The 25,214-nt window shown below is 36.1% G+C and overlaps 1 protein-coding gene across 1 annotated transcript in view; it reads right to left on the bottom strand.

Moving 5' to 3' along the window:
• Nucleotides 1-3,081: 3,081 nt before the first annotated feature.
• Nucleotides 3,082-25,214, bottom strand: part of LOC142981166 (paired box protein Pax-1-like) — a 38,030-nt gene continuing 15,897 nt past the window's right edge. Inside the window, exons 2-5 of the mRNA XM_076126873.1 lie at nt 15,379-15,535; nt 11,991-12,123; nt 9,439-9,684; nt 3,082-7,567 (exon numbers count right to left, since the gene is read on the bottom strand). Of these exons, the coding sequence (XP_075982988.1) occupies nt 7,475-7,567; nt 9,439-9,684; nt 11,991-12,123; nt 15,379-15,535 (629 nt within the window). The 3' untranslated portion in view covers nt 3,082-7,474. The remainder of the gene's footprint in view (nt 7,568-9,438; nt 9,685-11,990; nt 12,124-15,378; nt 15,536-25,214) is intronic.

Raw genomic sequence — 25,214 nt, 5'->3', positions numbered from 1 at the left:
ATTATTCCTTAATAACAAAATATGCTTTTTTTTCTCGAAAAATATTCTCAAATAATTTATATCTCTTAGTGCTCATTCACGTTGACTCGCGGGCGCGGTGGCGGGCGCGGTCGCGAAATATCAAACATATGGCGATGTACCGAAGTGTTCACGTACAAACCGTTCGCGCGGTCTAAGTCGCGGGCGAGCTAGCGGCGTCGCGCGCGGCCCGCGTGGCGCGCTCGCGCCAATATCAAACAAGTGAAGATGTTCGTGTGTGTTCACGTCGAACTAGCGGTGGCGGGCGCGATGTCAAGTAAGATCAACCAGTTTGAGCCAGTTTGAGCCAAACGCCCGCCTGGCGGCCAACGTGAACACAAATCGCCACGTCCCCGCGACCGCGCCCGCCACCGCGCCCGCGAGTTCCAACGTGAACAAGCACTTAATATAATGAAGTCGCGCTAAGGTATATCCGCCATTAAAACAGTTGCCATGACAACGGAATTGTGTTAATTCAATGTCATTATAATACGATTATTCGCGACTTCGTTCGCCACCTGATTTTTCCCGGGAAATGCGTCATTTTCCCGGGGTAAAAAGTAGCCTATGTCCTTTCTCGGGTATCAAAGTATCTCCATACCAAATTTCATGCAAGTTGGTTCAGTAGTTTAGGCGTGATTGAGTAGCAGACAGACAGACAGACAGACAGACAGACAGACAGACAGACAGAGTTACTTTCGCATTTATAATATTAGTATGGATTATAAAAAAAATGTAAATGGTAAATTAATTATTCTTGTGTAAATAATAAACACAATTTCAAAAAGAACTACATTCCTAAAGAAATATAATTTCGTAAAGTGAGTCATTACTTCTGAAATAAGTATGTTTCAATCAAATTTAAACTTTGCCCCGAAGTTTCGTCATCTCGGTCCGTTAAAATACATTGTACGTACTTAACTATTAGAGTTTCTATATAAAACTTATCTGTTATTTAAGAAAAATGTTATTTAATTCAAATAGCAACGGCTCTTAATACAAATAACTGATAAACTTTGGGTTTTATCCAGTTTATCTGTGCATGAATTAACATCATTAAAAACATAATTATCTACGAAATATACTGGACTTAGAAAAGTAGCTGAATGTTTGGTATAAACATTAATATTGTTTATTAGTCACTTGTTTTAACTGCGAAGGATGGAACTTTGGGATTATTTTGGAACGTTGCACCTTATGTTATCCCGAATACTTACTTACTTTTTTCCTCTAAATATGCTGCTTTACTTACATAGCAAAATAAATTGTAAATTAATCCTCCCCTTCATATTTATTAATCTAACGGAATCCGGTAAATACTTACTCAATAAAGAACCCTGAAAGCTTCAAGAACTTCCCTGGAATTAACGAGTCTACAAAAGTATTTTCTCTCTATGAGCTGATCGTAGCACGTAGCACTCTAAATCTAAACTGTAATCTAAATACTAACTATTTGTTGTAACTAAAATGGTAAAAGTTCGCTCTTCTTTAAGGTAGTAGTATAGTAGTAAGGTAGTAAGAGATACTTGTCGTATTCCAAGGGTGTTAACCCCTATTTACAGACTTTTCCGCAGTTCTATCTAAGCATTTTAAGGCTTTGTTTTGTCAAAATTAATGGGAGGTATTTCACGTTGATCCACATTAGTGTGTGTAGTGTGTAGACGTCTGGAGTGCGGAGTGTGAGGGAGCATGCGCGCGCGCACAAAGCCGCCGCGAGACCACTTTTAATTATGTCTCGCTTTCCGCGCCATTCTGCCACAGGGCTGAACAAAATGTTTTAAAGTTGACATATTTTGGGACTTTATTTGGTGTGAAAACCGAAGATTTTGAAGCTGTTAGAAGGCATTTTACAGGTTTTATAATTGCTTATTCTCTTTTATGCTACTAGCATAGTTGCTATATTTTTTATTATTACAACTAGTAAGTGGTAGTAAGGGAAAGACAGGGTTCTACCATATGTTTTAATTCAATTAACTACTTTCGCTTTACTTACTTCCTTGTGCTTTTAGGCTACTAAATGAGTAAATATTGTAAGTAGGTATGTGTATATTTTCTTTGGTTTGTTTTGCAAAATCTAAGATAACTTACTATGTAACAACTTACTTATAGGTAAACTGTAGCTGGCATCTGAACAACATTGTAGAGCTGTAGAGATTACTAAGCCTATTACAATCGCCAAGTACATATGTTTCAGTTTGTCACTCATCTGAAATGCGTACTTATTTAAGAAGAATTTGGTAGGTAATTACCTATTTAAAATATGATCCCGCCAGGCAGCCCTGCGCGGCGGTGGGCGCGTCGTGGCAGCGCGCGGCGTCAAATGTCATTTAACAGCGGCCGTCGCCATTTTATTTTTTGCTCCCGCGCTTTTCCCGCGCGATCATAAAATTTTGTTATTAATACAGTAAAATTTCGGATTAGGTAGTATTAAATTCGAAACAAAGCAGGGATTTAATTGGTAATTCGTGTCCGGGGACGATATTTGTATGCAATATCCGTTCGTTTATTGTTATCGGTTGTAAAGTTGATTTGGGACGGCGACGCGGGCTATTGTGGCCGCCATTCAATTAGCCAGTGAATTTTTAATGAAATATCACAGAGCGGCGGTGTAATTAAACTGGCGGGTTAAAAATAGAAGATTTATTATGTTGTATGTACGTTGTAATCAATGAACACTTTATTACTGTTGCGATTGAATTCAGAGAGCGATTGTTGCTAGCTTGAAAAAATGTTGCGTGAATTGTATTCTCATGTAGGTAAAATAAATCATAAACTTAATATCTTGGTTTATATTTAAGATATAAAGTTTACGTAGTCTAGATAATATTTGATTAACTATAATTGGTGTTACTAAATTATCATTCAACTTTTGAACTGTATCTGACCGCCTCCTAGGTACCTACATATCTTGCTACGTACAAATTACCTATACCTATTCAAAGACCTGTGCAAGTCATTCAGTAGGGAATTACCCTCTTTTCCGTCGCGCAGTCGGGTAAAAACACAGATTATCGCCTCCAGGGTTTGCTTATCTAAATAAAAATACCAAAACTTAGTGTATGAACAAACCAATTTATTTTCTAGATGACCTAATGTGGACCTACAAGCCTAGTGTTTAAATATTATCAGTACTTACATCTAGTTTGTACAGCTTTATATATAAATAACTAAAACTATTATACATTTACAATGTGACATATGATTATAAAATGCACGCGAAATGGGTCAAAAGGACTTTCAGCTTGTTTTAAATGGTACTTATTGTAATTAGGTACCTATATATATGTATATAATAAGAGAAAAGGCATAGGTATATACGCAGTCAGCCTGCGACCACATCTAGTGTAACCTCAGCCGAAACGTCAAGTACTTATATCAAGGGGTGTTCGCATTATTTCCCGTATTCTATTAGATATCTAGATTCACCAAGAAGTATAATATAGAAAGATACAATGTAGGTGAAAATTTCGGAAGGAAAAAAGGTATTTTAACCTTTAATAATTGCATCAAAGTCCCGTTTTCAGAGAGATTCAAAATCCATCGAAATCGCGTACATTTTATACCTTTATCACAATTTGAAATACAGTTGCCATATAGTTATACAAGTAGTTATTGAACTGTTTGTTAAACTTTATGTAGCGTACTTTAAGATAAGCCTGTTTTTAGCCTGCTGAATAAGTGTCGGTTAATTTAACTTACACTTTAACTGTCGGCCAAGTTATCTATATAACTCCCGGTTTCTGAGGTACATTTAGCGGTAGTTTATCTATTAAACTGTCTTTTTTATATTAGTTTAAACGCTATTGAATAGATAAACTAGCGCTAAATGTACCTCAGAAACTGGGAGTAAGCAGCTGGCCTTAAAGCCCAGTTTAACTATTTCTGAAAAGGTATCAGGTTATTAGAAGATATTTTAAATTATTTTCTTACATTTGCTGTCACTCTATCTAGTTGATAGGTTATCTAACACTTATCCATAAGCTGCGAAACTCTACCTTAAGCTTATTATTGTGTGCTTCGCATCAAAATCTATAAATTGTAGGTTATTTAATGTTGTGATTGGAAAAGATTGTACAGCGTTACAATATTATTTCATTTAATTTTACACAACAACTAAAGTATTTTTTGTAAAAATCACATTTTCCCTATGACCAATACAAGACAAATGTAATATATATTTAACATTTCAATTAGCACACTTTTCATCAGACCTACAATGCACTTATTAGATAACATATAAAACTGTTTATCGTAACCGTAATAATGTAAATTTTGTGGACATCATAATGAAATTACAATATTTGATATAATTTTTTCAAAAGTCTACGAATTTTAAAGATCAACTTTCCATCATGAACCTCTCGGTAAATCGGTAAAAACCAAATCAGTATCCATATTTTTTATTTATTGCGAACAGACAGACAAATGCATCAGATATGTAGTGATGCTATATATCTATACAATGACAAACTTTGTGCATACTTTGACTCTAAAACCCTCACTTTAAAGGCATTATTATCAGATTATAATTTAATATTAAAATATACTAAAACAAGTGTGTATAAGTACAATAATTATAAAATATGTACATCCTCCAATCTTAAATACTTAACTGTTATATTTCTAATACAATATCTACATAGAAACTTAACGTTTTTCTACCGACTACTGTTAATAGATAATCTACGACCTACCGTGTCTCTAAAACGGCCAGTTCCAATATGATATCTGGAGTTAAGGATAGCGTAGATTGGTTACTTGTTTCGGCGTCGGTTGATAATTTACTTTAAGATAGTTATCGACTCTTATCTTTGAACTTTTGGGAATTAATCTATGTTATTGAGAACTCAAGAGTCAAATTGGCTACAATGTCTCTGGTTCCGTTCCCTGGTTGAGTTAAAGTTAGGATTTTTCGCACTTCTATTGGAATATCTATACAAATATTATAAAGCTGAAGAGTTTGTTTGTTTGTTTGTTTGAACGCGCTAATCTTAGATAGTGTTAGATAGCCCATTTATCGAAGAAGGCTATAGGCTATATATCATCACGCTACGACCAATAGGAGCAGAGTAACAGTAAAAAATGTTACAAAAACGGGAAAATTATGACCCATTCTCTTTTATGTGACGCAAGCGAAGTTGCGCGGGTCAGCTAGTCGTCAATAAATGCTTGGATATCTTTATCATGATAGCAGGCCAGAGGGGCTCAGAATTCTACCATGTTACTTAAAATCGTGAAGTACATTTCTTATTCCTCTACCTACACTACTAGGCGTAGACGTGATATTACTAAAATGAACTTTCCTTTGCTATTAAGCAATTATTGTTTAATAGCTATTAAAAATCGGGTGCTCCCCAATTAAACTAATTACCGTGAAAATTACATGATATAATACCAAGATAAATAATAATCTTACTTAGAAAATCACGCTTGAACGATTATCTGTTATCTAAAGCCGCATGTTTTGTGAAATCTTCTATCTATGCAGATAAATAATAATTATTGAGATATGTGATAATATCTTTTATCTGGTCGCGGGAAAACCATTTGGCTATCGAAATCACAATATAGTGGAAAAATAACAAAATTGATGCTGATTAAATTTTTTTAGGATGATTTCAGAAACTTTCAGTAGAAAATGTTAGTTTTTAGATACAAATTAAAATGTTACATCGATAAACTATGTCTATAATTAAATTCTCGGTTCATGCAAAAGGAGTTTCGGGAATTTCTGTCCGAAAATCGGTAATTTTCAGTAAGTAGTACTTCACTTTTCAGTGAGACTTTTCGGGGAGTTAGGTTCATGACTATTCCGTAAGTTGAAGCTGTGGAGTAACAGGCAGAAGTGTATTGATAAAGACTCTATCTTTCATACACTTTTGACTACAATTTCTTCGAAAAAATACAAGCATATTTTTAAGAAAAGGCCCAAAGGATGTGCTTTTTTCATGGGCACATTTTTTATTTTTTTTTATTAGCCCTTTATGTGTCCCACTGCTGGGCAAAGGTCTACCCTCCTTCCTTTCAAACCTGTCTGACCTGTACCATGCTTCGCTATGTCATGGACTCAATAAGTTCTAAATATAGTCAGTAGAAAAACGTCAAGTTTCACAATAAACTCTATGTATATTACACTCAAATATATCGTATATACATCAACATAATACTTGTTTTATCAACAATTGTATCACTAATACACTTACAACTAAAGATCACTTGCGCGCTGGCTACAACGGGTGCATACACCCATCACTTACACTGCGTTCAAATCTATTAATTGTTTTTCCTTACATGTCTTATTTAGGAAACAAATTTTAAACCACTTTTTGTATGCATAGGTATCAGTTGTAGTTAATTAGTTAAAAGTATAGTTAGAAAGTAAGTGAAGGAAGTTAGTCTTAGCATTTGACATTTGTATATTGCTTACCAATTTTGATTTTCTGTCCTTTAAAATGCAAATGTTACAAATACAAATTTTAAGACCTTGAAAATATAAAAGAATAAGATGGTTCCTTACTAAATGAGACACGCAACAAAAAATTGTTTCAGATACTGTGTAGCGTGCATGGCAAACACGTAATATATAGATACTATAGATAGATTTTTTTTCTGTTTTCTATGCTGTAGAAAGCCGATTTCAACCGACATGGTAGTTAGGCCCTTTTTATTCGTGCCGGACACGCTACGTATCTGTAGATTTGAACAGAGCTTGAATCGACCTACTTTAACATCACTGACCTATTAATCCCGCAGAATATTGTGTTAAATAATAGATTTTATTTATTACACGTACTAAATATGTACAAAAAGTGGTTATTTTAAATATACTTGAGACATGCACATCTAATTCTCCGGCATACTCGCATAAAGGCCAGTTAGCCACAATGCTAGCTAGGTATATTATGTACTATTTAACTATGTGTCTGAATATAGCATACACAGCCTCTGTACAGAATCATGAAAACAAAAGATGGTCCATGAAGCGCGATTCTCTAAAGCTATCGAAAAAAATTGTATGAAGGTCTGATCAGCGCGCGTGCGGGTAGCGGGTATCGCAGGATATATTTTTGCAGTAAATTTTAAATTTCAAACATTTGATACTAAATAGTTCCTACTATAGAAAATCGCGCTTTTGCAACTCTGTTGACTGAACGGAAGAACACCGTTGTTTTTACATCTCCTTTACTCGGTCTTCTGTACACTTCTTTCTTGATCTTCTGCGCAGCGTTTTGTTGCTATATTCAGACAGTCAAACTTAAATGGTTCTTTGCTATATTCGCAGCATATTACCTTTATAAACATACATATATCTTCATCAACACACCCGTTTCACCTCACACTAGTCTACTAATCTCAGTCGTTAACGTCTCACTCACTACCACTGAATCACGGACCGACGTCGGTCGCCATCGGTCGTCGTCGGTCATCATCGGTCGTGGTTGGAGGGGCGCGTGTGTCAGAGCGCATGTGCGTGCGCGTGGTGGGGGGGTGGCGGCTGCTGGTGGGGGTGGGGGAGCGCGTGGGGGTTGCTCGTTGTGTGCTGACGACCCTGGGGAAGAAAAATGCAATTAGACACTGTTACAGAACTTGAAAGTTTTGTATGATAAACCAAGAGTATCATCATCATCGGCCTAGCCTTTCTTCCAACTAAGTTGGAGTCGGCTTCCAGTTTTACAGGATGCAGCTGAGTACCAGTATTTTACATGAAGCGACTGATGCCCGGTTTCTGAGGCACATTCAGCAGTACTATATATCTAGGCAAGCGGTTGAAGGATGAATGGTTTACATTTTTTAAAGACAACTCCCGCACTAAGACTTGCTTTTGTATCACGGGACCTTTAATAAATATACAATTAACGGACAAACTACAACCAAACTCGAAACAATTATGTGTCGATCGCACAAATAATTATTCCGAGAATCGAACCCACAACCTCCCGACGCAATGGTGGCGGTGTGACGACCGTCGTTTAATGACAAACTGTTTTAAAACAGATCTCCACTTTTATGTCCATAATGTTCTGGATCGTTGAAGTTTCTCGATGTAAAAATATATGAATATTTTATTGATCTGACCCGAGAATTGAACCCGCGACCCCTGCGCCAGATTTGCACACGTTACCGGTGACTGAAGGTATTGATAATGATAATGGTTTATCAGTTTACTATTTTTGTAGTCTAAGAGGTAGTTGTGTGTCCGCTGACCTCCACCTCATGTTCAGCTCCTGGGTCGGTCTATTTATTTTTGGATTCTCTATGATAGTTGGGATATTTATAATAGCAGCCGGGATGTTCATAATACGAAACAAGCCCGCCTATTACTTCAGACCAACCCAATTAATGACAAAACGTGGATATGTTCTCTACACCACTACCTTATTCGCCTTGTATAACAGACAAGCCAATATAATATCATAGTATGTAAAACTTACACACCATGAGGAGCCCGTGGCTTAGTTAACAACAGCCGCGCGGATCTATCTCTGAAATTAAGCTACGCTTGCCAAGGTTGTTCTGTGGATGGGTGATCATCTTATAAATATCGCGTTCCTCCGTATTTTGGAAGGCACGTTAAATTGTGGGTTCCGGCGGTAATTTTCAAAGATCTTTGGCAGTCGTTAAACGTAGTTAGAAGCTTGAAATCTGACAACAAGTCTTACAGAAGGGTATCATGTTATATCCCAGGTAACTGGGTTGTGGAGGTCAGATAGGCAATCGCTCCATGTAAAACACTGATATCCAGCTGCATCCGCTGAGACTGGGAGCCGTCTCCAAAATAGTTTGGATGAAAGGCTAGGCTTATATATAAAACTTATACACCTATCCATTAAAAGTTCTTAATGGAACATGACCGACATTGACGAACAAAAACAGACTTGTATAACAAAAATAATCCTGTGACGAAATTCTCTTTACTCTCAAATTAGCGTGAAAATACTGATTGTGTTTTCTGAATGATTGGCCGCTTGCCACGGATATGACGTGGTCGGGAGTCGAACCTGCCACCTTGGCATGTAATACAGTCATAGGTGTAGACAGGAGTATTAATGTTACGTTGTCATGTACAGACGGAGCTAGTTCTTAATATTTTAGTTGTTAATTGTAGTTCTTGGAACAAAAATTATAAAAGAGAATTTGTGTTTAAATGTTTTGTTTTAACACCAAATTGTAGAACGCATAGCCATAAAATAGGACAGGCTTGATGATGATCATTTTCGCAGCCTTTTACTTTAGTTTTAAGTATCCATTAATTCAAGACTACTACTAACTTGAGCTTTTCCTTAACTGTATTATCAAACATCAAAACTATTGAAAAGTCCAATTAAATTCGGTTCATCTATATAAAAGTTAGATACACCTGATACGTACATAGAACAAGAATCCTGAAAGTTAAAAGACGAAGATATTAAAATGTCTTACCGGTAAATACATATAGTATTCATAGGGCTGATGCAGCGGCCAGCACCGCTGTGGTGGGACTGGGTAAAGGGGGGGTACAGGGTACAGGGCCCCCCCTCCCAGCTTATTCCTCAGTATCCTGCTGATGCTGGACACGGAAGGCACGTTGTACTTGTCACAGACCCCGTCTGCTAACAGCCTGTCTCTGATCTCCCAGGCGAAGATGCCTGGGTCTTTCGCTTTGAGCTGCTTTATGTAGGACACCACCTGGAAAGAGAGGCTAGTTAGTATTGTTTATCACACATAAGTTGAAGTAGATAGGACCCGGAATTATCCTTCGTTTTTCGTCAGTTGAACCCTTCGGGGTCGCGGCCCCGACCACGCTGAGCACACGGCGAGTGTTTCCCGCCGTGTCCTCGGAACTGCCGCAGTGATGGTCGCAAGCCGCAAGCCATCTGACAATGATCAGTTCGAGACAACTATTCGTATGATCTGGTCAATACGTCTAGCAAACCGAAACAAAGATTGTATGATCCGGTTTGATCATAATATAATTATTATTTTATTAACATGTTTTACGTATTCAAAGAATAAATCGTTCTCAAAGCGTAACTAAGTGCAGGTAGAGCAATAACAATAAAGTCTACAATTAAGGCAGATAATATTTTTTTTTGCCTTAAACGGGGTATAACAAATCAATGCTGAACAAAATGAAAAGTAAAAATCGCATTCAAAGCCGAAAAATACATAGTAATTAAATGATTATGTGATTAATACAAAATAAATGGCCGTGAATTTCTTGCTAGCTCTTCTCATAAGGCTCTACACTTTCCGAGCTAGTGGTAGATTATCATAAGTGTCAACACCTATTATTTGACCTAAATAAATAAATGATTTGATTTTGATTTTGAACAAAATGTCCGCACAGCTGATCCGTATTCCCAACTAGACAACATAGCACCAACACTCACAAGATAAACTAAAACGATACAATAACGATGATTAGACATAATTATACAAAAATAACATTATTAGATACCTACCTAACTAGTGGTCGTTTTAAAAATAAGTCGCTGATACGACCAACCTTTACCTACTGAGATATTTTGAGCAGAAGGGGGCTGAGATAAGAATGATGATGCTCCATTGAGGAAAATGTGGTAAAAAAACGTTCATGACTAAATGTGTTATGTAATTTAATAGATAACTGGTAGTACGTCAGATTGAGGTTTGAACTTTGGTTAGAATGACGGGACCGAAGGATTTTGTTAAATAAATTCTACACATGAATTTTCAAAATTGCACGGTGTGTCATATTTTTTTTTATTACTATGTACCTACCATCAATCAACCTATCAACCTTGATTATGTATTATTATTCATATTTGCTTCTAACAAAAAGCACGAAAAAGCCTTTCACAAGCTTTCATAGAGTCAATTAACCACTTTTTAATAAATCTGCTCTTGACCAGCGTGGTGCCCAGGAATGTGACAGTAACGGGTCAACAATTTTTTTCAATATGGTCGTACTATAATTGATATTCGTATGACATAAGTATAATATACCAAAGGGTCCAAAATAAGGGTCTGTGTTACAGAAAACGCTATATAACAAAACATGTGCTTTTCATTACTTTTGCAGTTTTGTGCTGCACAAATCACATTATTTCAGGCAGTTTGCGACCGAAACCAATAACTAAGGGTAAATTAATAATGTACGATTTCGTAAATCCATATGTATGGAGGTAAGCAAAATAAGGTTCAATGCATGATAAATTTATATAATAACAGATAATATGTATCAGACCGTCTTTTCTACGCGGAACGATCATTACGAATTTTGAAAACAAAATATCCGTCTTATTACTCAGATTATATAGTAAAATTATCTAAAAACGTAAAAAATAACATTCCTTGCGTGGTGCGCATTAAGTTAGTGAGGTCAGATGTCGTTTGCCACTAATTGTGATAAGCCTAAAGTACCACTATGTATTACGACACTCTACTTCAAATTGAAATAAAAGTGACCACGTGTATCACACGTTGCGTATTAAACTTGTGACGTATGTATGAGGAAAACTTGAAGGATTCATCATCGTATCTGTTCGTCTGATTTGATAGAAACTACGTCTGAGTTCTGCGATTAAAATACCGTTTTATGTATCTCTCTTTTAATAAGGGAAGTTATAGAAAATAATCCCAAGGAGTTTTTCTAAGCCTAGGTGGCTCTTGCAATACACGGACTAATATCTTTGTACATATGTGTCCCTTCCCGCCCCTTTACTCGTATCTATGTATTTAGTATCTAGATAGAAATTAACTTTTCTTACTCAACTTTTCATGACTAATATCGCCCAGTCAAAATGAGATCATAATTTTTTTGACAAATGGCATTTATGGAAGTTTAAATCACAGTTATTCTTAACTCAAAAAAGCAATTGTTTTCCAGTTTTTGATGCGAAGGCCGATCTTCTGCCTGAACAAAAGACCAATGTGGAAAATATAATTTTGCAATATTATAGTTTACATTGGTGAATTCCTTAATAGTATAATAAAATGATGATGACATTTACCTTGGGTGTGGTAACTCTGGGCTTGGAGCCGCCGATGGCTCCTGGCAGGATGGAGCCGGTCTCGTGGTAGCGCGCCAGGATCTTCGACACGCAGCCGTGAGACACGCGCAGCTGACGACTGATGTCGCAGGGCCTGAGGACAAACACGTGATTAGAAACTGTGGAAAAGCTTTGGAAAATAATTAAACGTAATTAAAACCATAGAAGATAGGTTATAGGCACATTATAATATACGTATCTACCAGATAGCTTAGCATCTGGATAATTGACAGTTATTTTCATTTTGCTGTCACTTTATTTATTAAATAGATTATCTGTATAGTACTCGTAACTGCTACAGTTTAATACGCAATAAATCGCCCTTAATGTTTCCCTAATCCGGCAAGAGAAAAAAATATGAAAACATATCATTGCATATTGATGCATTTCATCATCACTAGGAATAGCCAGAAAATGGAAAAATAATTAAAGCACTGGTATATCCCCATATTCTGAAAATGCATGTACGATATACTGGACATTGCAAAGTTATTGAATAACTTTGAATCCCAGTATATTGTACTCTATCGAAATAAGGGTAAAACCGTAACCACACGCCACTATCGCAGTTAACCTCTGCGTGAGGGGTTACCTAAGGTTCATACCGTTTATTATAAGTTAAATTCAATCAAAATTATATTTAGCAACACAAAGCTACGCTAAACGCTAAATATTAGCTGTATCCGATAAAATTCTTAATGATCTCATTGTTTAAGTTAAACAGCTAAGCACAGGGGTAAATGTCACATAACCGCATGTTATGTAACGCGATAAACGATTGAACAACTTAAAAATTGGGGTATTACGGGAAATAATGAGCGGACTTTTAATCCTATTATAGTTTTAAATTTGCAGCTTTAGGCGCCAGTTGCGCTCACCGGTCGGTAATCCTTTTAATTTCTACCTTTCTACCTTTGGTTTGATTTGGTGTGGTTATTCCATAGATCGTTCAGTGTTATTTGAACTGTGCGTCTCCGTGCTTCGGAGGGCACGTAAAATGTCGGTCCCGGTTGTTGTCGATTAAGATAAGTCGTTAAGTCATGTCATTGGTTTCTCGGGCGGCTTGAAGAACTTTGACACCAGGTTGACCACTACAAGCAGCTATAAGAAAATTTTCCCTAGATTTATTTAAAGTTTTTGGAACCAGAGTGCTCGGAGTTTCTTAAGAGTAATTTCAAAGCTATTCGTGACCAAGGCTGACCTGTTTTTAAACCAAAGCAATGAAATGCATCCAGCCTTTTAGGCACGTCTCCGGTCGACAATTATTCAGACGGATTCTACGCCACCGAGCAAAATATAGTAGTTTTTTTTTCAATTGTGTATATTTTTATTTAAATCCGTATTTTGTACTATTTCATTTAGTGTTTTGACCAACAAAAAAATCAATAAGTTTCTTTTTAATCAAACATATTTTAATAAACATAAGTATTACAAATCTCCCAGCCCAACAAAATCTCATTCCAGTATACATGTCATATCTTAGCATTTTCCATTTTCATTCGCACAGTAACCTTATAATGTCAATTAAAAACATAAATCACCTACTTGCAATTATAATTGCATAATATATTAGATAAACTGTATATTTACACATTATATATGTAAGTACACGATAATAGTCGCATAGTAACAAATAGTCGCTAGCTGCAAGGAAAGCCGGTTATCTCGGACTGAAGGACATTTGTTATAGTGATTTATTGCGGGTCGCAGTAGATACATTGTAGGGAAACTGTTACAGATAATTAACATGTGGGGCGGGTGCTAGATGCACTCAAAATCTAAGTCATTATTTGTTAGTGAACGTTTATACAGACCCGGGACCAAATCAGTGCAACGTAATTTTCAAAATTTGATCAATTGCCTGCTACCTCCAAATTTTATACAAAATTTTGATTTTGTATTAAACAATAACATAATTTTTTTATCCCCAATCAAGATTAATAGTGCAAATGGAACTGATTAATTTTTCGAATATAATATTGTATTATATACCTAAGTTAATTTCAGTTTTCACACAAAATAATTACATTATCCAAAATAAATATTAATAAATGGATTCATGTATATTTATTACATTAATTATTTCAATGTAAAATACTTAGACAAAATAGCTTTTCGTATGAATATACAAATGATGTGTTTCGCAATCGAGGTCCAAAAACGCGTCGGTCTATGTAAACGGTTGCTAGTGTCTAAATAGGTCTTGTATCTGTGTTACTTGTTACTAAGCGGTATAATGTAGGCATTGCAAGGAGGACTAGGTTAACTAAGATACGACAAAATAAGTAGTCCCAGTAGCTAGTTTTGTTTCGCTTATATTATTATATCTACGCGTCTATTCAACGCTTGTTTGACGGAATTGGGACTGCCATTAAGATTATAATTTATATTAATTAATCGGCTACGGACTGAAAAAAGTAGAATAAAAACTGCAGTTATATTCTGTCAAATTTTCTGTTTCCCCAAACTTTTATACTAGAGCCTATTATTGTTTCATTCTATAAAATAAAGTACCTAAATGAGACGAAGTTGTTAGATAAATCAGACCAATTCTTTGTTTAGAAATTGTAAGTTAAGTATAACGGCCAGTTTCAATTTAAATATTTAATTTAAAAAAAACAGCTAATGTACGCAAACATCGGCCAAAGTTCCACCGGATAAGCGAACTGCTAACCTAACTTATTCAGAATTGGTGAAAGCTAGGTTAATGTGCTGAAACACTTTCAGTCAACATAAACAAACAACAAACTGAAATATAAATAAAACAAGTCAGCATCGTGTTGAGATGACCTCAGATAAGACATTATCTTTACGATGATTATAGATTACTTTATCTAGGGCTTCTTACACGTGGATGCTAGTATCTGAATAGATATGTGATCAAAACAAATTGTTACTAACCATTACTAATTTTACTATACCTATTATGTTTGATACTATTTTATTATGTATTTAATAAATAAATATCATTGGACAACTCTCACACGGTCATTTGGCATTTGATTCCAAACTAAGCAGAGCTTGTACTAAGGTAACCAAATATCTGATAAATATACTTATATACTTCTAAATACATACTTATTTAGATAAATTGACTACCACACTCAGAACAAATACTCGTGTTCATCACAAAGATTTATCCCGGGTGGGATACGAACTCACCACACGCGGTGCTACGGTTATTGCGGCGAGGTGACCATTTTAACAACTGCGCCAAACGTGCACTTTATATACTTATTACTATATACTCATAGTTTAAAATAATACGTATATGGATAAATTTACAACCGGGCTCAGAACGGACACTAGTGCGGGAATACTAAATTTAAGATATTTCTATCATGATTACCTGATGCCAAGCTGCGCTAGCTCCACGATCCTCAATCTGACTGCATTGGGCAGTGGCCTGCCGTTGACGAACACTCCGCCGAGCTGGTTCACCTCTCCATACTGCTGCGTGCCTGTACCACCCACGCCAGGGTTGCCCATGGCAGCTGAACTTGGGTCTGGAGACAAAGGAAAATAGAATGTTTAGATTTAATTTCTTTTGGTAATTTGAGTTTTAAGCGAAGGATTGAAACAAGCGGTGTGCTCTGGTGACTTCTGGCCTACCTACTACTATGAGAAAAGTGTTTTTATGAATGTATGTATGTACTAGTACACCATTTACAATTGCCTTTGGCAAGAATAAAGATAAAACAAGATGTGGATGAAGCGAGGGAAGTTTGTAAGTATTATACTAAGCGGGGTCTCAGGTCTCTACCTACCCCTGTTGTGAATAGGTTATGATTTCCCGCTCCTTTGGAAATAATAACCTATTGTTCCACATCTTAATTTATTCAGCCATTTAATGAAGAATATGTAACAGACAGCTACTTTCCTCTGTATTCAATGTCTTAATTTCACATACACATAGTTTTAAGCCCGACGTGTGTTACTCGGGTCGTTTCCAATGCCTTCGTCCTTGTCCCTTCAGCATAAAAACTAACAAAGAAATACAAACAAAAAAAAGCCTAAACAATCAAATATCACCAATTAAACTGTAGCATGCGCCTGCGCCGATGACGTCACAGTCTCGCGTTAGTGCCTGTGCGAGTGTCACCCGACACTCGTTTGAAGTGTCCGACACCGTCGCGTCGTTCTCTGAATGTCAGGCGACACACGACACCGCGTCGTAAACTCGCCTTGTTAATTGTAACGCTTTATTTTTGATATTTTATTCATATTTTTAGATCGGCTAGACTGTTGTTCTAGCGGTAGACGTTTTACGAGTTTGAGAACGTATCACACTAAATACTTGCTACAATCATCTCGAGGTATATATAATTAGCTTAATTGACCGTAGAGAAGAAATGCCCTTCGATGTCTCTCTAAGCTCTGAACTCTAAAATTTGAACTTAATCCTTAGCACTTGGCAATAGATAACTAATATAATCAATACATATCTATGCAAGAAAACAATACCAAATAAATTATGACTCTACGAAAAGATACCGCAATCTGAAGAAAAAAATTATTGCTGATTTTCCAAGTTTCAGTTACAAATTACAGAATTTTGACTTTTTCATTTATAGCCGCATTAAACCAGCATTCTTTTATTCTAACGATTCTAATAATAAATACTTCAGAAACCGCTTAATATTTTTCTAATTAACTTAAATAACAAACATGAAGATTTGAACTGCCATCTGTATCATGTTGCATCCGCCTTGTAAACATCACCTCACGTCACCTCGCGTCACCTCCCGTCACGTCGCGTCACTCCACCGGCGGCCATCTTTGACGAGCTGTCACTTTGACAGATCATCATTTTGACAGTTGTACACAAGTGACAACAGATGAAATAAATGTTTGAAAGTGGAGATGTTTTGAGATAATTTCGAGAAGGAGCTATTTAAAGGTAATGATGATGCATGGGTGCTGAAGGTTGGTAATTAATTGCTAAGAGTAATCTTTGTGGTGATGTGTTTGTTTGTTTTTTGTAGGGCTAATTGCTAGCGAATGTGTAAGTTTTTAAAATTTAGTAGAATATGTAATTTTTATAGCAGCGCTGTGTTTAGGATCTTCTGGACTATGTAACTTGCTAATAAAATGGAACGCATAATGTTAAATAATGTAGTTTATATTGGCTGAAAATCAGTACTGTCTTTGCTGATAGTAGGTAATCTTCAATGATTGCATAAGTCTTTGCTCTTACATAATAATATTTCTACACATTACGATATACCTATATACAGAAAGCTTTGCAAATGTGGGTTTAGTAGCCTGTAAAAAGAAATATTTAATATGTAGGTATCTAGTGCTATACCATATTTTAACATTAACTATCACCTTAAAGAAACATTTAACAATTTCTTTCAATAACAGTCCAATCATTAACGAAAACTACTGTCGACAGTAAAGACAAATACTTCGACACAAATCCTCCTATTTCATTACATTAACACATTAATAACTTAATTCTTCCCAAATAAGTTTAAAAAGTACCCACATAACTCACTCGCGAGACAAGGTACAGTCGGACAAATAAACTCGCTACCACTCCTTACTCGTCGGTGAACAAATTGCTTGAACACTGTACAAAACGTTTGACTAATGTTCTTAAGTCTCTGTCTTCGTGTTGCAAAACTCGGCGTGTTGAGAAAAACGACGTGTTTCAGCGTCACAAGTTTATTTATATGACTGTACTGATTTAGGGGTTTGGGGTATAATAAAGGGTTATTTTCATTTATGACTTGTTTGAGATATTGCACTTTATATTCGAATGACAGAAGCTAGTGTCAGTTGGTTTGTAGTCGTTGTTTTTAATCCCAGAAAAAAGATACAACATTATAATAATTTATCTAATGAGAGTGAAGTCTTATACAACAAATAATGACGAAGGTAATACTGTATGTTTGTAAGTTGCGGGTCATATCTGAAACTGATCCGATCCTGAAAACGTATTATGTTCTTAGAGATTTTATTCCTCAATTCTACTTTGACACGGTTTTTAAGCCATGTAAAGGGTTTTTCGTGTAACTTTGAATTATATTGACTACTTTTGATGTGAATATTTTTTCCGTCGTGAAGAAAATTTCAGGCAGAAATTAACCTGAAATGTGAATGCAGTTTCCCTGACTGCATTACTCTGTTTTTCTTATTTATTGGTTTGTTTATCTTCAATATTCATAAATATGGCGTATGATCGTTGCAATAAGTGTCTGAAATAACATGAAATAAACTGAAATATCTTAAAATATGACATATTTATTGATGTATCATAATTTTGGTTATATTTAGATCTGTTGCAGTTAATGTGCACGTTTTTAACTGAAAGGCAGAATATAAACTGTTTCAGTTTTTTACGTGGGAATCGTAATGCAACAGGTCTAAAACGCGAATGAAAATTAAAGGCTTGGATACCTTTTTAACCAATGACCACGGTCGATGCAATTCGATCGAAACGTTGGGTAAACAAAAAAGGCATCCTAACCTTTCATTTTCATTCGTGTTTAAGATCCGTTACATTATAATATTATGTATACAAGTTGCAAAGTTTTAAATCGATAATCGTTTGGTTCCTTTCAAAGACAACTATGAAACTTGGACTGCCTCCGTGGCGCAGTGGTTTAGGTCGCCACGCCGATACCACTGCAACGGGAGGTCGTGGGTTCGATTCCCACACGGAGCAATTATTTGTGAGATCCACAAATAATTGTTTCGGGTCTGGTTGTGCTTTATGTCCGTTGTTTGTATGTTTGTAAAAGTCCCCGCGACACAAGAGCAATTCTTAGTGCGGGAGTTGTCTTTTTTACTAAGCAGAACTATCTACAAACTGAAACTACAAACCTTCTTATTGCTCATAAACCGGGTTATTTATAACATTATCAAATACAACTACATTTTAATACAACAATAAAATATGACAGTTTAACCGACCCGTAAAGCGGTAATATATCTTGTAAGCCAAGTGCAGACCATGTGGCAAGGCGTGACGGCCCCGCCCACCTCTGTGATGTGCCGACAATGTAGCAGTGTGTGTATGACCTTACACAAAGTGCCGACAGACCCCCGACTATGTGTTAATGGGGGTGAAAAGGTCTGTGGTATTGTTTTGTACTGTGGGGTCATTATGGGATGGGATTCGGAAGTCGGTGAGATTAGTAGGTCGTTTTGTGGTGTTTAAGATGGGTTACCGTGCAAAAACATGGAATTATACATCTTGTCCTTATTATTGTACCATAACATATATTATACCTATTTCTGCTTCAGTCTAATCAGGTTTAAAAAGCCTTAATTTAATGAAAATCGGTTCAGAAGTTTCGCAGGCAGCCAAATTATAGCATTTTTATAACATTGTGGAAATTAATTAATTTCTTTCCTTAATTTTGAGACAGTAGTTTAGCCTTGCCAATACCTTTTGGTAAGTTAAATTCTGCTGTGTGCATATTTCAGATTTCCGAGCAAAAGGAACAAGCGAAACCTATGCTGTACGTATATTTTAATATAAGTTACTTTAGTGCAAATTAAAGCTAGCACATAACAATTCCATCCTTTATAATTTCCAAAAATATCTTGACAATGCGTCGCGTCGTGGCGCAGTCGCACGTGTGCGCAGTTTTTGCGCGTTCCGCGAACGTCCGTCACGCTGTGCGCGCACAAGGCGCAACATCAAAGAGCCACTGTTCGCGTTAGTTATGCCGACTGTTGCGGACTGCGGCGGACTTATGCGCCAAGCACAAGTGTCAAAGGGTTCATCGTGACACGACAATGTCATATGAGGACTTCTTTTTTTTTACTTGTGTGTTAACTTTGAAATTGATTTTATTTATAACAATCCATACTAATATTATCAATGCGAAAGTAACTCTGTCTGGTACTCAATCACGCCTAAACTACTCAACCAATTTGCATGAAAATTGGTATGAAGATATTTCGATACCCCAGAAAGGACATAGGCTACTTTTTACCCCGGGAAAATGATGCATTCCCATGGGAAAATTCATGGGCAATATTACACTTATGATTAACATGTATTTTAAGTTATTTCGGTTCAATTTCTAAAAGTATCCTGAACGAAAGATTTGATGGATCAACGCAAAATACCAAATTTTATGTTTTCAGTTCTGGAAATTTGCTGGCCTAAGCTCTTGTCAGAAAACTACAAAAACAAAATACACTTTGTAGTTCAAAAATAGTTTGCAAAGTAACAAATGAAATAACGAACCAAAGTGTAACTTAAACCTATTAGCACAATAAACAGTAGTCAGAGATTAGAGACTATATCGCATATCGTCATTCATACAGAGAAGGTTACCAAAGGTATACCGACACGACGACACTTAATTTAAATCATATAAGAATAAATTGTACATAAAAAGTCTGAACAATATTTTTTTGTATAGCGATTAAAAGATGTGTGAAAAAATTACATCATATTCTAAACTATTTTCACGAGACTTCCTAATCACATTATTGCATAACATACATCGCTGGTCATCCGAGTGTGTCGAATTACTAGCTATGTATGTAAACAGCAGTGTAACCGTGCCAAAATACAGTCGTCGCTGTGAAACTGCTAATATCGTCGTAAATTAGCGGTATTTATGTTCGTTATTAAGAATAGTTAGGTAGAGATTGCTGTATATCGATATTGAGAAAATATTATTTTCAGGATCAAAAAACACAACATATTAAATCATTCTGAACTCAAAAACATGCTATGAATTGGGCAATGAAAGTGACATAGTGAGTACTGCTCTATACGAGCACTAACTGCTATGGTATTGTATGTATGTATATCTGCTAAGATATTATATTTCAGGAATTTTTAGTAAAATAACTTATACTGAAAAAAATCCTGACTAATTTAGTTTTGACGACACACTTTCAGCTATAGCCCAGTGTCATTCCAAAACATACCTTGACAATACAGGAAATACATTATAACTACAGAATTTACAGTGCAAGGTATTTTCAGATTTTCTTTGTCTGAAAACCATTTTATAAAGCAACTATCGAGGAACAATCGTCACAACACTACAAATATGAAATCGAACGTTTTCTTTGAAACTTTACTAATTGGTTCTAAAACGAGACGCCGTCATACGACTCTCTTTACGACAGAGAGAGATAGAATATCACAAAGCGGGAAACATCTTTCTTTCTCGGTTAATTTACGAGCAGCCTTTGACGTTCCCTCGCTGACAGTTACTGGTGTATCCCTCTAATATAAAACAATCGAAAAACTTCAAAACTTTATACCGCCAGAGATATATTGCCGCGTTCGTTTGAAAGCGTGTCATGTGTTTAGGAATAAAAGCGGCAATGGTTCGTTAAAATTGCGATGTGGTCGTGTCGTTTTGTGTGTGTATATTACAAGTGGTGAGTATGTTTCAGTGGTCGCGATTAATTAATTGCCGTTTCTTTTAAGTTTAGTTTTTTTATGTGACTTCTTTGGATGAGCTTTGATATTATAAAAAGCGTTTGTTTTAATATTAGCTGGTAATGTGACGATGTGGGAAGATACGTCGTGTTTAGAGCTATTACCGAGTGTGATGTAGGTTACTGGGTTTGAAGAACGAATGAAGTTTTCTAGTACTGAAAAGTGAATACTTCAGACTACTGTTGATCGTTGTACAAACTATTAAGCTTGGCTTGGCCATGTTCAAACGTAAGGTACATTGTCATGTTGTATAGAGAGTAATATTTGTAGTTTTATAAAGATATCATAATCAGTTTTATACCTATTTTACATACTTATTTATATTTGGAATCATATTAGCGACTCTACTGTTATTAAGACATAGATTAACTACTTTACTTATTCATTGAAAAATTGCTTCCAAATTGACGAAATGTGATAGACTAGACTCTACGTTAAGTACTTTGGCTGATTTAGAAGTCTTATTCTTCGCTGAAACCAGTGAATAAAATAATTTAATAATATTTCCATAAACTCATCAATCAGTCATCTGTTCTCAAAAGTAATAAAACAGAATGATCTAACACGTGTGAAATAATTGCCAAAACAAAAACTATCGCGACTGACTCAGGAGTTTCCGAGAAATTTCACACAACATTAAATGTTTCATCATGAACATCATTTTGAGAACTTATCTACCATTTAATTATGAAATATATCGTCTAATTGAACGTTTCTTGGCAATACTGCTTTATCTATGCACTAGACTGCCTCTGCAGCTCGGACATTAGTGTTTGCGGCTGGCACGCGGTCTCGGGTTCGAACCCTGGGTATGGCCAAATAGTCTTATCTGAGTTTTTCTGTTAAGAATATCTCAGCGATTGCCCGGAGCTAGGAAGTTGACCTCCGTGCCTCGGAAAGCATGTAAAGCCGTCAGTCCTGCGCGTAATCTCTAACTGGTCGTGTCGGTTTAGCCGTTGGAGGAACTGCTGAACCAATAAGACTTATTGTTTTAGTAAAATTGTCGACACGAAAAAGGTTTGTGTGAAGGGAAAAATGCAATCAAAATTTGTGAACAAAGCTGCGCTGATCAGCAGCTATAAATAGTATAATGGTAATGGTAATATAAATATAAAAAGACCAAATAGCACTTTGTCCAACCTGGGTTCCCGGGTGCGGCCGGTCGCATCATATTTTTTTTTTTTTTTTTCTTTTTTTTTTTAGATAGTTTTTAACTCACTTCAGACAAGCAGGAATTTATTTCTACTATATCATTTTAATAGCTTTTGAAAATAATGTTACATTTCAATTTACAATATTACAAAATAATAGATGAACAATTCAATCAAAACAGCCTCGTCCTTGTTAGCTATCGGCATGGCGGACGAAAACCCGAGCGTTTACGAGCGTTTTACGACAACACCCGAGCGGCGGACCAATCAGAGGCCGCCGTTAGCGCACACTAGTCGAACTTTCTATTACGTATTTTGCGTAATTACGTACACATTTGATTTACGCTACACGATAAACTGTTTTCCGTGTTTCTCCTGTTGTTTCATATGTAATTGTCGTTCTATGTAGTATGTAATTAATCGGGGTATCGCGTAGCCTAGTTTATTTAGTACTGTAGCATGTTTTGTAATTACAGTGTTAGACTGCGATTTTCCACAAGTATTTCCCATATTTTCTTGCAATTTCAATACCACCAAGTACACAGAGCAGTGCTGACTTAGGAAGAGCACTTGGATAGAAATTGTCTCATTAAAAAAGAACCTCATCGTAGAAAGTACAAAGAAACCGCGTTTTCGTATACCATTGTATATGCTACGATTCTGTGCCATATAGCCCTATACCTAGAAGCTAGAACACAGAACTAGCGTCGATAGATAAATTCAGCAGATAGACTTTAAGGCATGTCAAAGTACTAGAATGATTTCGCAGCCAAAACGAAACTACTGACAGTAAGAATCTTCACGCGAATAATCGATGGTAATAAACCTGTTTTCAAATGTGTCTGTGACCATCTCACGCAGTAACAAATTGTAGGTTAAGTGCCTAAACATTTAACTTCCAATCATTTAGCATTGAAAGATTCTTGTACAACGTCCAAGCGTATATTTAACAATGACAAACAACCAAATGTTGCGAAACCCTGGCTAGCGTGTTAAGTCTCACGCACACATTCAAACTGACCAATCAGAGCGCGTCGTTTTTTGTACCCGCCCAGAGGTAAGTAAACTTTGGCACATTTGTTTATTAGTGCGAAATGTTTTACGGTATTTCGTGAATTGATTCTTTGACACCGTTTATTGTGACACTAAGATCAAACAGTAAATGTATATGGGTGTATAAATCTTCATAAGTAAATACACGTGTAACGAAGTTGGCAGTATGAATAATAGCAAGAATTCAGAAATATTTGTAAAACATTATAATTAGATTGCCTCCTATTGTTTTACATCAAACTTATTTTTCATTTATTCTTTGAATAACGTATGATTTCGAAAATACGCGCAAGATAATTTATTTTACTTATCTTTCTGCCTTCTTAACTCATTCTCCTCGAACATCAGTGCAATAAATCCATCTAAAACCAAGAACCAGTTGATCCCAAGTCGTCATCTATATTTGTCGAGCATGTTTTCCCTAGTTTAACTTTCTACCGTGTCGTAGTAGCCCGTAGTGAAGTGTCCTCGAGTCCTCATGGGCCACACACGGTGACAGGCCGCCGACAAACGAGCCCGCTATACAAACACCAGCTACCGCCGGCCGCCGCTCACGTACCAGTCGTTTGAAGAGGCCTAACACAGCACAGTTAATGCAGTAGCCTTAGAGATGTTTGTACAAGCGACATTTTGTTTTGAATTAGATATTTCTTAATACGGTAAAATGGTTGTGGAATTAGTTGGGGACAGGTAGTTATTGCTACTGGCTATTACACTCTCATGAACCCGCTTTAAATGCAGGCTCTCTAAAATCATGTGATTCTAGTTTTTTCTAGTTTTTTGGAGTGATCACACGATTGTCACTGGCCAAATGCTTTTAATTTATAGTTTAAGAAGTTCTATGGCTGTGAGCACAGGGAAAGTATATCAAAGCAGTTTTCATAATTCTAATTTGATTGATAGCATCTCTACAAGTACTTAGTTTTGGATCTTGCATGCGTTTAAGTTTATAATGCAAAAGAAAGTACTATAAAAGTTTAAACAAGTAGATTGTTGGACACCAGGATGAACTAGGATCCTTGACTTCAGTTAATACTATTTTAACCGGGCATTAAACCAATGACATCATATTTATTTCCATTTCCTCCATAACTCCGCACGAAATCCAGTTCCGCTTACATTAGGATTAAAATCACACGCAAATACAACTATTTACACGGATTATTTCATTTTTGAATAAATTATCTACAAGTCGTGCTTATTTCACGTTCAAATAAAGATTTAAAAACCAAATCATGTTTACGTTTGACTAATTAATTAGCATTGACGGCGCCAAGTTTGTTTGCAAACCGATTTTCCTGCGCGATTTCTTAACTAATTTTATTTCTAAATATAAAACGACTTGAGGTTAAGTTTAACATCATCTGCCCCTTATTAACCCCTATAAATACTGTCAAACCAATACCATAACTCATTGTAACTAATTATTGACATGCCACAGAATAACTAAACACCGAAGGGTTCGTGTATCCGGCCCGCAGTACGTCAATGTTCTATCTTGACAATTAGTTAGTCTGTGACCGTCATTTGTCAGGTGAGTATTTCTGTACATCC

The sequence above is a fragment of the Anticarsia gemmatalis genome, chromosome 19, assembly GCF_050436995.1.
Source record: "Anticarsia gemmatalis isolate Benzon Research Colony breed Stoneville strain chromosome 19, ilAntGemm2 primary, whole genome shotgun sequence".
NCBI lineage: Eukaryota > Metazoa > Arthropoda > Insecta > Lepidoptera > Erebidae > Anticarsia > Anticarsia gemmatalis.
The sequence above is the reverse complement of the archived record's forward strand: the minus strand, read 5'-3'. Positions and strand labels throughout refer to the sequence as shown.